This window comes from Paramisgurnus dabryanus, chromosome 8, assembly GCF_030506205.2.
Source record: "Paramisgurnus dabryanus chromosome 8, PD_genome_1.1, whole genome shotgun sequence".
NCBI lineage: Eukaryota > Metazoa > Chordata > Actinopteri > Cypriniformes > Cobitidae > Paramisgurnus > Paramisgurnus dabryanus.
Window position 1 is genome coordinate 17,640,034 of NC_133344.1, and position 14,279 is coordinate 17,654,312.

Here is a 14,279-nt window from a genome sequence, read left to right on the forward strand (position 1 = left end):
TACATTATTTGGTTTGTTGAATGTAATGTGTGCGCTCTCTTGGGACCTTCTACCCTGTTAGCCCTTTAGCAAAGTACCTGGCCAGATATCCAGCAATAGTGGGCAACAGGCGCCTGTAAACTCCCGCCGTCATCTGTGATTTATGTGACTGATCTGAACATGACCTGATTTCTGCTGTGATTCACCACAGTGTGGCTGTCTGTGAGGAAACTGCTTTCCAAACACACCAAGCTTTAAATCTGTTTAATCCCATAGACGTGCAGGATTGTTTTAATGCTAATTTTAAGTAATGAATGAATATATACTGTACGGTTAAACATGATTAAACTCAAGTGTTGTGATTTACCTGTACTGTAGTTATTGTGTACATTTACACTGTTAGGCCATTTGATTTTCACAGTGATCTCAGTGAGAGATTTTTTTCTCCTTGTTGTCATGGAAGACAAATGTTATGGTGCCCTTGGGAAATCTCATTATTGGAAAGATGGAGTGTTAGCATTACATCATCGGAGCCTTAATGAAATGTTATTGACCAAAGTTATTGTCAGTAAATTTATGGCGTTTGTTTTCCAGTCAATCTCTTAAGAATTTCTTTCCGATATGGGTTTTCTCATCTTGTCTGTAGCGTTGACCAAAAAAACAGTGCATGCATACTGTTTATTTAGTATATCCACTGTCAACTTTTTTGCACTTATATTTTTAAGTATAATCATCTTGGATTTACACACGTGTTTATCGCGTTTTGGAACCAAACTCTTCATATTTTGACATGACAATCCACACACATGATGGTGTTTTCACAAGTTTCGCATTCGTCCCTCCTCGGAAAAGAAGTCACGAGCCGCCACTGAATTATACTTAAAAATGTAGGCAATTTTTTAACAGTGTATATTTATGCAAATCACTGTAAAACATTCCTTATATTTTGTCTTACTTCCACTATCTTGCATGCATTTAAGTTACAGTCACAGTATATTTCAATATTAAAACAACGCTGTACATTTGACTTTGCACAAAAACACCCTAACTTCAAACAGATTGTGAGTATAAAGTTTTGAATAAAAGACTTAATTGTTACAATTATTTTATAGTAATAAATGAGCTTGCATATGTTTTTCCCTTAGACAATGAAAACGCTGACCTTTTCTTAATACACAAAGCCAATACTAAATGCCTATTTAATAATCAATACTATCTACAAACAATCCAGAGAGCTAACACACTAAGCAAAGTGCTTTAGGCGACCATTTTAAAAAGGGATTAAGATAGCATGTTATCATGTGTGGTCAAGCATATCATGTTTTCAGAAAGTTTCTAACAAAACAATGATTTGTTTTTATAAAAGACACATTGTATTCATTGAGCATTGCTGTAGTTAATCTGTGGTAGGTCACGTCTGGAGGACACCGTCCTCATCATCACATCTGTGCTGCAGGTGTTGGTCTAAGGGTTTTTTGGTTTGACACCACAAGAAACATCCTTATGAATGATAATTCAGCCGGAGGAATCCCACGTTGCCTCTACTTCATCTTCATGATTATTTCATGTCACTGAACTCATTTATTATTCAACGTGCCCCAACGACTTTGAATAGGATTTAATCATCACATAAAATGAATCTTCTCCTTTTTATGCTAGGAGTTGTAAATCCTTTGATAAGCACACATAGGATAAGAAATCCTACATGTATAAATCGATTTTAAGACGTGTTAAACATACTTTGTGATAATTCAGCGTGTTATGTAATCATACATGAATTCATTAATTCTCTCTCATTAGCATGACGTTTTATGTTGCCTGTACATTTTACTAGCAAATGTCAGTTTGTTGGGATTTTCACGGTTTGGGATTTAAACAATCTTTCTTAGTATTAAACTTAAGGGTGGATTTTTTGTCTCAGGCCATTGACTAAGCACACATGGTGATTTTGGTTGATCTCTTGTTTTCTCTCTAGAGCACTTTCAAGTTCAAATCCGAGAGTGACATTCACCTGGCTGACCATCACAAGCAAGTGTTGTATGATGGCAAATTAGCAAACAGCATTTCATTTACCTACAACGCAAAAGCCACAGATGCTCAGCTGTGTCTGGAGTCCTCGCCAAGAGAAAACTCATCTATATTCGTGCATTCACCACACGCTCTAATGCTACAGGTACATAAATGTCCGCTTAAAGCCCTCTCATAATCCTGAACAAACAACATAATGCTTCATCATGTTAATCACATTCGGCCATTTTCTGCAAATACCACAAGATAATGTCATTGTTTGCCATTTAATGATAATGGCTTGGAGAAACAGATTTCTACATAGATTGGTTAATGTCAGTCAGTAACCAGACAAACAAATAACATTTACTGTAGTTAAAAGATGTTAAAAATATTTAAAAAAAATAATTTGACAAAACACTTTAATAGCTTTCCTTGTTTATAATGCACATTCACTGCTAATCTTCAACTAAATATGGTGATTAACATTTTAGTTCATCCCATTTTTTTCTATATAGGATGTGAAGGCCATTGTTACACACTCTATCCACAGTGCCATTCACTCCATTGGGGGAATCCAGGTGCTGTTTCCTCTTTTTGCACAGCTGGATTTTCATCAGCAAACTGAGAGTCAGGTGGAGACCACTGTGTGGTGAGTAACTTCATGACCTGAGCTTACAGGTCAAAACAACAGATATCTGACCTCTTTTCAACATCTCAAACCAGTATGAAGTTGTGTTTATTTTCATAGATGGACCTAATTTAATTGCTTTGACGCAATAGTTTGCCTGTCTTTAATTTTGAATCGTAACAGGCTTTTATCTAATATAGTTTTGTTATAAGACGTTTTCTGTGTTGCAGTTCCACTCTCCTTGGCTTTCTGATGGAGCTGCTTAAGAGCTCAGTGGCAATGCAGGAGCAGATGCTTGGGGGGAAAGGTTTCTTGGTGATTGGGTACCTTTTGGAAAAGGTAAATCTCTGTTCTTTTGTTTTTAATTACATTTCTGTCACGTCAATGTGCAGTAAGGACTTGATAGGTGTGCATTTTTTAATTTTTGCACTCTTAGTGGCACCAGAAATAATGACAGATGTTGCAATGCACCATTCTCTCAAACTAAAAATTCCTTGTTGCACTTACATTTTCAAGTTTAATCAGTTTGAATTTACAATTAATTTCAAACAGTCTTGACTAATGAGGAGTTGCTATAAATTATAAAAAATAAAGTTGACATAACTTCATAATAATGAATTGTAAATTCAAGTTAATTTAAGGGATAGTTCAGCCAAAAATGAAAATAATGTCATTAATGACCCTCATGTCATTCCAAACTCGTAAGACCTCCGTTCATCTTCAGAGCACAGTTTAAGATGTTTCATATTTAGTCCGAGAGCTTGTTGACCCTTCATTGAAAATCGACATACCGTATGTGTCAGTGTCCAGAAAGGTGATAAAAACATCATCAAAGTAGTCCATGTGACATCAGTGGGTCAGTTAGAATGTGTTGAAGCATCGAAAATACATTTTTGGTCCAAAAATAACAAAAATTACGACTTTATTCAGCATTGTTTTCTCTTCTGTTGTGAAGCGCATGCACGAGACTAAAGTCACATGACTGCAGTGACGCGGGTGACATGTTATCCTCAGTCATGTTTGCAAAGTTTTTTTTTCAAACTTACAGCGTGCGTCTCCCTCAGACTGTAAACGAAGCCGGGGCGCACAAAACAAAAAAAAGCTGGGGCGCACCAGATAACACGTCAGCCGCGTCATACGTCATCCGCGTCACGCCGTCACGTGACTTTAGTTTCGCGCATGCCCTTCACAACAGATGCAGAAGAGAAGACAAGTAAGGGATAATGTAGAGGCAGCCGGTAGTTATCGGGAAATAAGCCCCGACAGTGTGATCAGGACCCGACGCGAAGCGGAGGGTCTTGTATCACACTGAAGGGGCTTATTTCCCGATAACTACCGGCTGCCTCTACATTATCCCGCTTATTACACGGCTACTTGTCACATAAGAAAAAAAACGGACATGAATATGAATTTGAAACATTTTATTGGCATATTTGTTTTAAATTAAAATTTTTATCCTTCCGCGAAACTTTGCACAGATGCATAAAATGATCGTAATACCTTATTAAGATCCTCTGCTTCATACTTGTCTGTCTCCATTTTTTTTCTGTTTAAGCCAGTCTTTGAGAAGTTTTAATGCCCATTCTGTATTTTTTTGTGTGTTGGCTTCGTAGCTGTCATGCTCTATTTTGTCATGTTCAGTCTCAGTAAGCTGTCTGTGTCTTGTCGTGGTTGTCCAGTGTTTGTCACAAGATGGCGCCAAACAGTAATCTTTATTGATCTTTATTGGCGCGGAGCGATTTACTCGTGCAAGTAGTCCGGCTATGCGTTATTATTTTGGAGCGGTTATTATTTGAAAAGAAAGAACCTGCAAATGTCTCAACTGACCAATCAGAATCAAGCATTCCAGAGAGCCGTGTAATAATGCTGAATAAAGTCATAATTTTTTTTTATTTTGGACCAAAATGTATATTTTAAGCTTAAACACATTCTAACTGACACACTGATGTCACATGGACTACTTTGATGATGTTTTTATTACCTTTCTGGAAATAGACAGTATATCGTATGTAGATTTTCAATGAAGGGTCAACAAGCTCTCGGACTAAATATAAAACATCTTAAAAATGTGATTCATTTTGGGGTGAACTATCCCTTTAAACTTGAAAATGTATGGATTTATTTACAGTGTAGGTATAAGTTGGGCCACCAAACCATTGGTTAAAATTTGGCGAGTTTGCTTGCTCCATTAGCTGGTATTGTAGATGCAGAATTGAAACCATTATTATGGCATTATCCTTTGATGGTCATGCAGGCATATTTTTACATGTATGCATTTGGCAAACCCTTCTATCCAAAAAGTGATTAAGGCCAGATTTACTAACAGCTTGTGCCAGTGCAAATGCCTCTTTTGCCATTAAAAATCTAAAAACATACAGTGAAAGGTTAGCGCTGAAAAGGCATGGATGTAGTTGTTGTTATTGCATATGCATTTATAAGAGTTTCCCTTCCAGATGCAAAATTTATGGGAGGAGAGTATTTAAATGAGTCAATTTACTGGTATTTGCGCCATTATTCAACACCCAAAAAGCATGTCCTACATTATAGAAATAAGATGTTGTGCCTGTTTTTTTATGTGTGCCGTGTCGGTAAATCATCCGCAGAAATTTCCACTCCAAAAAATTACTCTCATGCTAATTTACCCTGTTTAGGAAATCTGGGCATGAAGTGCATTACAAAGTATACATTTTAAAAAGTATGTGTCTACTGGGAATTGAACCCATGACCTTTGTGCTGTTAACACACTGTTCTACCATTGAGCTATTTTGCAGGAACAATACAGTACTGTATGCTGACAAATAAAATGTTTGTTTTTTGCAAGCAAGTTATTTTTTCATTGTAATATTTTTAACAAATATTTCATTACACCCAGTTTTTTGGAAAGCTGTTAAAGGCATTTAATGGGCGTATTATTTACTTTTTTCTACCATTTCCATCACAGCTTAGATTACTTGCTAGTAAATGGCTCAGGGTCTTGTGAGAATGTGTGCATCAGTCATTGCTCCAGGTATTATAACAAACAAAGTAATGTTGAAATTGCCACTCTAGGGAAATTAGCCTGTGGATGATTTACTTATTTGTCGCTGTACACAAAATAGAAAAATCCTACTCCAATACAAATAGTAAACTCCAAAAACGGATCAGTCAGTGTTAGGTTTTTGAGACAACACACTAAATGCGTTGTCCCAAAATAGACACATCTCTGTGTTGTTATTGAAACAGCACATTTTGTTACTTTAACACAACTTGTGTTGTCACTTTTATTTATTTTAAAGAGCATCATGGTCCGATTCACGATTTTATATTTCCTTTGGTGTGTAAGTGTGTATTAGTACATGTTAACGATATGCAAAAGGTACAAACCCCAAAGTAAACAATGTTGCGAGTTATTGTTTCCAACGTAAATCTCTTTTCTTGGACTACAACAAACACACGGATTGTAGGCAACAGTTTACTTACTGGGCCTGTTGACTTAGACAAGACCGATATTATCATAATTCCTCCTGCTTAGGACTCACAGCCTGTAAGTTAACTCCTGTTAGCATTGCATTGTGAGCGAATCTTTCAAACATGGTAAGGAGCGTCACATTTCCTGCTGACGTCAGAAGTATTCAGGCCAATCACAGCGTACAGATTAGCTGGCCAATCAGGGACACAAAGCTTTTCAAATCAGTGCATTTCAGGAAGACAGGGATATTTGGAACTACAAAAATGTACGGTATGTTTAAAATAATGTGTTTTTGAACCATAAACCATGCTAACGCATCGTATTATACAAAATACGCAAAATAACGTTGTTTTTTTAGCAATGAAATAAGTGCACTTTAAAACAAAACCAATACAAAATGACGCAAAATGTGTTAAAATGACACATCATGTCTTAAATGCCATAACACAAAAAGAAAGTGTAGAAAATGAACACATCCTTTGTTAGAGTGTATTTTTACATAAAAATATACATAATACCTTTAAATTCCTTTAAACCATTTAATCTGTCTAATTGCCAAATTGTTCTTTTACACAATGCCCGAGGCTCGTAATGACCTGCTCCTTTTTTCTAAATAATTATAAAAATATTACGATTTTCCTTTAGCGGAAGTTATCATGACCCCTACTGACTCGAGCTTTAACAAGAGTGAATTGAATAAAGTACACGCACACTTAAGGTGCCGCATTATGACAGGAAACGCCGCATTATGGTTGATGAATGACAAACGCGTACTTGAGCATTTCCACAGAGAGTTGCTTTAACAGCGCTCATATATCCCCCCTTGTCCAAGTGTTGATTGCGATGGCATACAGATGAACTCACTGTCATCGCTTTCTCGTCTCTGTTGTCTCTGGTCTTACTTCTTAATCTTAATGTCCTCTTAGCTTGTAAGTAAAAGGCCCACTTTGTCATTTTGCTGACGGCAACTATAAATCAGAGGTAGACATCACCTGAGCAATCCTGCTGCTTGCCGCGCCGTTTACACGTAGCCGGCCATCTGTTTCTGCTTAGTATAGTCACACCTTTATCAAACATACACCTGTCTGAAGAACAGGTGCCAGCTAAGGCTGAATAATGTGCAGTCTCTTCTAATTTAAAAGAGTACTGGGTTAGCTATGAATACAAGCTACAGCTTTAGGTATAAGATGTTGGTCTGTTTATTTACTACGGTTTTGGTGCAAGGCATCACTTTATTGATAGTCCTCAGCCATTTTGGTTTGATGTTAACCCCTAACAGTAAGAATTCATTTGATGTTATTATAATAATGTTATCACAATTAAAAGGATCTCTTTATTGTTTCTTTAGTCATCGCGGGTGCACATCACCAGGGCTGTTCTGGAGCAGTTCCTGTCATTTGCCAAATACCTGGATGGCCTAACCCACGGCGCACCTCTCCTCAAACAGCTTTGTGATCATGTCTTGTTCAACGCTGCAATTTGGATCCACACACCCGCCAAGGTGAGCAAGATTAAAACACATTTCTAATGTATGCATATCTGTACCTAACTGATACATACTGTATTAGAATACCATCCCAGTGACAGCTTCTGTGCATTCAAATATAATGTAATAGTGCACTTTTATCATGAAAACACTGTTTTCACTGCTACTAAACCAAACTTTATTTGAAGGTCATGTCACAGGTGTGACAAATAGGCTTTATGTCCAGCTGCACTACTTCCTGAACTTCAGCCAGCTCCTTGTTTCCGGTCTGCCATTATTGGACAAACTGATTAATCCAGGTGTGCCTGACCACAGCAGTCACAAACAAAATGATTTCTCAATGTGTGCCTGACCTCAGTAGTCACAACAACAATAATCAGACACACCTAGATTAATCAGTTTGTCCAATAATGGAAGACAGGAAACAAGGAGCTGGCTGAAGTTCAGTAGTGCAGCTGGGCATAAAGCCTATAGTGATGTTTTCTTAAATACGTTACAGTTCACAGTGAATCTTAGCATCTTCGCAACTTCTTTCTTCGTTCTGTCACTGTTGGTTTGGTAAATTCAGACGTGTGCTTTCAAACAGGTTAATTTTGTCCCTGCCCACCTGTATAATGACCCATGAAGAACAGTATAAGGAGTTTCTGACAGAGCCGGTGCTCTTTGCTACTAATATATTCACTTCAGTTTCTGCACTGCTGGCGACTGCCATGAATAAATAATGGAGATAAGAAAACAAATGCAGGATTGAAACAAAGACCTTTGGTTCATGAAAGCTTGCAAAGGAGAGAGAGAGAGAGAGAGAGAGAGAGAGAGAGAGAGAGAGAGAGAGAGAGAGAGAGAGAGAATGAATGAATGAAAAAAGAGGTAAGAGAGTAAGAAACAAAATGAGGTGGAAGACCTCAAAGAAAGTGACATTTCTTCCAAGGCCAATAGAGTTCATAGACTTGCATCATGTTTTTGCACCCTCCTCTATTTCTTTCTCCCATCATCCCTTGTGAAGGTGAGTGGACTGTAATTGGATGGGTTTTGCACCTTCATGACTTTGGTTTTTCTCTTTGGTTTGTCACTAGTCAACTTTGTCCTCTTGCTCACAAGTAAACCAAAGGACCTTCTGTCTTTGCGACTTAACCCAAGACTATGCTTCAGTGATTGTTTTCATATGAGCTGCAGTTTCGCTGCAGTGTTGGCCATGCCGAAGGTGCAGCTCCCATCGAAAGTGATAAGCGATAGAATTTTAATGAGAAATCATGGGAAAAGTTAAGACACAACAGTAATAATTTGGTTTTCTTACCTGAGGCAACTGTAACCCTTTGTAAGTGTTTGTATGTGTTTGTGTGTTTCTGTTCAGGTTCAACTTTCGCTCTACACGTATCTCTCAGCAGAGTTCATTGGCACAGCAACCATCTATAACACCATCCGTCGCGTGGGGACCGTCCTGCAGATCATGCACATATTAAAGTATTATTACTGGGCCGTCAATCCATCCCACACCAGCGGCATCACTCCTAAAGGCCTGGGTCTGTATAGATGCACACGCAAGTTGTGTTGTATGCATGAATGTACTGTAGATAAATGTATGTATGTAGAACAGTATTCATCATAAAAGTACACCTTTGTTCCCAAAGTGATCATAGTACTGTAGTACCTCATAGGTACATATGGGTACCAAAGAGTGCATATTAACTCTTTCACCACCAGCGTTTTAAAAAAAAGTTGCCAGCCAGCGCCAGCGTTTTTCATGATTTTCACCAAAGTTTAATGCCTTCCAGAAAATGTTCTTCTTTAAATATATAAACATACAATATACCAAATGAAAGAACAGACCCTCTGCTTTCAAACAAAAAAACCCGTTTCATCCTACCTTTAGTGGTTCTTTTGCAATCAGCTTTTGAATATGGGTAGGTTTCTGCAAAAACACCACATTTTGAGCAAAAAGCAGAGATAATTCAATTTTTGTGACGGACTTTTCATAGAGATCCCATTCAGAGCGATCTTTAAAACAGACACGGACATGCAGCCACTTGCCATAGGGCAATAATTCCGGGTTTAAAAAGTTGCGGAAGGGCGCCACCTGGTGGATAATAGCGGTATTGCGGAAAGACGGAAAATCTCGTCATTGGCGGGGAAGCGTTTTCTCTTGATTGACGAGATATCTCGTCAATGGCTGGGAAAGAGTTAATACCTTAATGGTACACTTTGGTCCCAAATACATACATATCTGTACCTTAATGGTAGATATTAAAATATTATTTTGTTAAGGAGTACTGCCACAGTGACCATTGGAGATGATCCTAATGTAGTATAGCTGAAATACACAATTTTTTTTCATTTATTTTGTGCTACAACTCGATCAGCTTTGCACTTTGTTTGTAGGACTCTGTATAAACCCGCTGTGTGCTCTATTAGGCACAAGAGCTTCTTGTATTTTTTTTGTCAGCTGTCACATCCGCAGTGGTTGTACTTAGATTTTTACCACTTTGCCGTCACCTGTTGCTGGAGAACAAAGCTTTTGATTGAAACCTAGCATAATTTTTCCCTCTCTTTCCCCTTCAGAGTTTTAAACCCCTCTGTAAAGCGGAGGAAAAGTGCTTATTGGAGTAATAACCAATGAAATCTTGACACTGTCAGAACTGCTATAACTAGCAGTGTGGGCTGAATTGAACATGGCTTACACAGGACCATTGAGTGGCTCGCAGCAGGTCTTTCATGGCTGAAAATATCTCTCTCTCTCTTTGTCCCTTTACTGCCCTTTTTCATGGCTTTTAACACTACCACTCTCTCTCTTTCTTTCCTTTCTTGTCTTGTTACACACTTTTAGCTATACAGTCCCCCCCTCAATTTACTCATGCCACAGCTTTTACCGCAAAGATTTCCTGCTAGGTTAAAAGTGCCAAAGCTCGAGTTCTTTCAGACTTTCAAGTCCTCTGAATTATTCACAAATATTCCCTAGTTTTTGAGGTCAAAAGTTTATGCTAAATTTTTTTCTATTGTTTTCAAACATTTTTTTTTTTTAAACACGGAGATGCAAAATTGTCCATTGAGAGCTTTATCGCCTGTATGTTACAGGAATCTGATGTCGAGTAAGAGCAATGATGGCTCCCATATGACTGTGTGATAAACAAGAATTGTTATTGTCTGTCAAAATTAGGTAACATTTGGATTAAAAAATCAAGAATACGAGCAGAAAACAAAATGCAAGCTAGATTACTAGCTTCATTTGCATAACAATCGGGAGTCGAGAGCCATCAGTCAGTGTTTAGCACCAATATACCTAGACACAGATTTCCAATAATGTTCCCATTTGTCTTCATGGCAGATGATGGATCAGACGGCAACAACCCTGGAAGTACACAAACAGAACGCTGCCATCTTTACTTCATACTGATAAGACGAATGATTTTATTGGACAGTGTGGGTGACTAGCATTTCGTTTGAAAATCAGCCTGATGTCTTGATTCATTCTCATTGGATCGTGGTAGTACTAGAAAGCTATTAATGCTGGCTGGGAACGTAGAAGCAAAGCTGTTATTCACCCAGACAGGGAATTTCTTGAATGTCTTTAAAGGTTAAAATTGTAAATAATGTGATATATGTATACCGTAAAAACTCTTAACATGCTGTCCATAACAACAGAAATAAGTCTGACTCATTTCTTAGCTGGGAGTAAAAAATAACAAATATTATATTTAATATATTCAATTGGAGAAATCATAACTTTAAATAAGGTAGCTGTTTTTACCTTTTTACAGTTAAAAGAGATAAATGTTTGAATACAGGTTTATTCACAATACCTTTTTTGTCAGATTTGATGTATTGTAATATATTTTGTGCGAGGGTGTTAATAATATGGCTGCTGAGTAAAATGAATAGCTTGAAAGGGATTTTGCAGTAAGGTACCTATAACAGAAGTCTTTGGTGCAAAGCTTTCAAGATTAAAGCTAAATGTAAAGCTTGCATTTTTGCACCTATTGCATAATGAATGAGACCCAATGGGTGTTCAATTAACATGAGGGTGAGTAAATAATGACAAAGTTTTTGTTTTCTTAAGAGTTTTGTATTTCAGCTGTTACTGTACTGTAGCTGAGGTTTGATTAAACAGAAACAGTGTTGTTTTTGGCAGCCCTTTTAGTTTTCGTTTTAGTCTTAGTCTTTTGGACGAAAATGCTTTTAGTTTTAGTCACATTTTAGTCACTTATGAAATTGTTAGTTTTAGTCACGTTTTAGTCGACGAAAACACAAAAAGGTTTTAGTCAAGTTTTAGTCGACGAAAACGCAAAAAGGTTTTGGTCAAGTTTAAGTCAATTTTAGAAAAAAAAGTATTTTTTAACAAATTAATTTAGGTTAAAAAGTGTGGTGTATTTAATACTATTAAAATGTGCATTAAGGTTCTCCCTGAGGTCTTGCCATTGTTTTAGTTGATGTGCCTTCTGCGCATGTCATAACAAAAAAGTTGAGCCTGATATACCCTCATGTTGAGTTTGTGTGTTACGCTGAGACCTCACTTATAAATTTGAGAAACGCGTGCCTTGCCTTATTTAAATACACCACAAAAAGTATAGGAAATGGGCTTAGGTTTGACAAGTAGATACATGTAAAACCTTAAGCTTACCATGAAATGTGTCACAAGCCGAATGTCGAGTAAAATGTATATGATTGGTAACAGCGTGACTGGTTAGTTACCTTTACAAAAAAATATTAGCGTGATGAGCCTTCAGGTGCCGCTTGAGGTTGGTGGTATTCTTCCCATTCTTGCCCTATTTGTGGCCACATTTACCGTCGTCTCCCAATATGCATTCCGTTTTTCTGTCTGATGGATTATACTGAAAGTATGTCCATTAATCATCTCATCGTTTCCGTTTATTGGCGCCTCCGCAACGTCCTTCGAACTCGCCACAGCCGCAGGTGTGGTGTTGTTGTTTGAAATCTGGTGCGCGTGCGCGGCATGGCGGCAGCCGGGTGGTGGGCGTGACTGTGTTGACCCAAAACAAGGAGGGGAAACGGCAGCATTGCGGATACTTTTTAGCTAAAAACAGACAGATTTCACGCAAAATATGCAGAAATGACATGCATTGTAAACGTCAGACTTACATTCATTTTCGTTCCGTCTCGTCTCGTCAACGAAAACTCGAAAGCGTCTCGTCATGTTTTCGTCACCTTAGAGACATTTTTAGCTAGTCATCGTCGCGTTAGCGTCATAAAAAATAGGTGCGTCAACGAAATCATTTCGTTATCGTCATCGTTGACGAAAACAACACTGAACAGAAAATATACCTTTAGGTAAAAATTAAAGCATAATTCATACCATAGTCATCTTTCATTGAAAAACAAAACAATATTTACCATTGCTGTGACTCGGATAATTGATGAATGTTTTCTTTAGATTCACATAAACACAGAATTTAATTAGATTGCGATAAAAACAAAATTAATACGAATCTAAAGCAGTGGTCTCCAACATGGTGCCCGCGGGTCTGTGAGTTGCCCGCCAAAGCACATTCTATAAAGATTTATATTTTACTTTTTTTTTAATTAGCTTGACTTCTTTTATGTATGTTAACATTTTAAACAATGATAAAACATATTAACAAATAAAATAAAATAAAATAAACAAGTAAAACAAAAACGTTTTGAGTAGACTATATCAAAAAAGTAGCCCTCCAGATTGCTTTATCAATTGTGGTTGCCCTTGCTCACAAAAAGGTTGGAGACGCCTGATCTAAAGGATGTACTGTAAAAAGTGTGCACATTAAGTATAGTCTATTAAGAGATTATTTAAAGTAGAAAAGATGAAATGCTATCTTAAAAAGCAGTTAGCGCTGAGATTAATACACCATCATGACTCTCAAAACCTTTGTGACACAAAGACTCACTCAAACACGTATCACAATCATGCCAGGTGAAGAGGTCTTACAGGGTCTTTGCTGAAGTATGTTAAAGAATTCATCTCTCGTCTGCCAAGTAGGTAATTTTTTGTGTCCGCATTGATTTATTCTTCATTTGTCAGACCCTGCAGTCATTTTTGTCAGTTTTTCACAATAGGATAAGTAAGAAAGAAAGCTGTACTGGAACATAATGCAGTGTTCAATTAGTGCAACAAAGACTGCTGTTTTAGATTAGGGCAACATCAGCTATCCAACCAGACTATAGTGGCAAAACCTCTCTCTCTTTCACTGGCTCTCTCACAAAGCGAGGGTCTGCGCAAATTAAAGTCGTGCATCAATGTTGCAGGCTGTTTTCAGACTCACCGGTGTCCTGAGAAACAATGAAAGGCTCCCTTAGGGCAGATGTGCACTGCATGCAAGTATGCAAGCTTAGATGCTTTGCCAATGCATAGTCATGTTGTGCATATTTAATGGGAATTCTTGCATTACTGTTGTGGTAACAAACCTCATTTCTCAAGGGACTGAGTTTTTCTTCATCTGTCTGTGGTATTAAACATGAATGTTTTTGTTTAGGTAGCTTGTACAGTATTAACATGTTGGTCGTTTAACTAACTTGAAATATTTAAGCAAAAATGAATAAATAAATAAATGTAAATTCTGCTATACTCTCTTGAGTATATGTGCATGCTAATGCACGCAAAGCCCATGTGGCAACATTGACAAAACATTTTTTGAATGCATAGCATTTGTGATCATACAGTACACAGAGTACGTTTTGCGATTAAAACAATGTATACTGCGTAACACTTTACAGTAAGGTTGCAATTAGGTAATGCATTTGCT

At 37.5% G+C, this 14,279-nt stretch overlaps 1 protein-coding gene across 1 annotated transcript in view; it reads left to right on the forward strand.

The window, feature by feature from the left end:
• Positions 1-14,279, forward strand: part of nbeab (neurobeachin b) — a 328,780-nt gene that overhangs the window by 106,866 nt on the left and 207,635 nt on the right. The window contains exons 9-13 of the mRNA XM_065280795.2: positions 1,955-2,152; positions 2,505-2,638; positions 2,848-2,956; positions 7,414-7,566; positions 8,903-9,071. Of these exons, the coding sequence (XP_065136867.1) occupies positions 1,955-2,152; positions 2,505-2,638; positions 2,848-2,956; positions 7,414-7,566; positions 8,903-9,071 (763 nt within the window). The remainder of the gene's footprint in view (positions 1-1,954; positions 2,153-2,504; positions 2,639-2,847; positions 2,957-7,413; positions 7,567-8,902; positions 9,072-14,279) is intronic.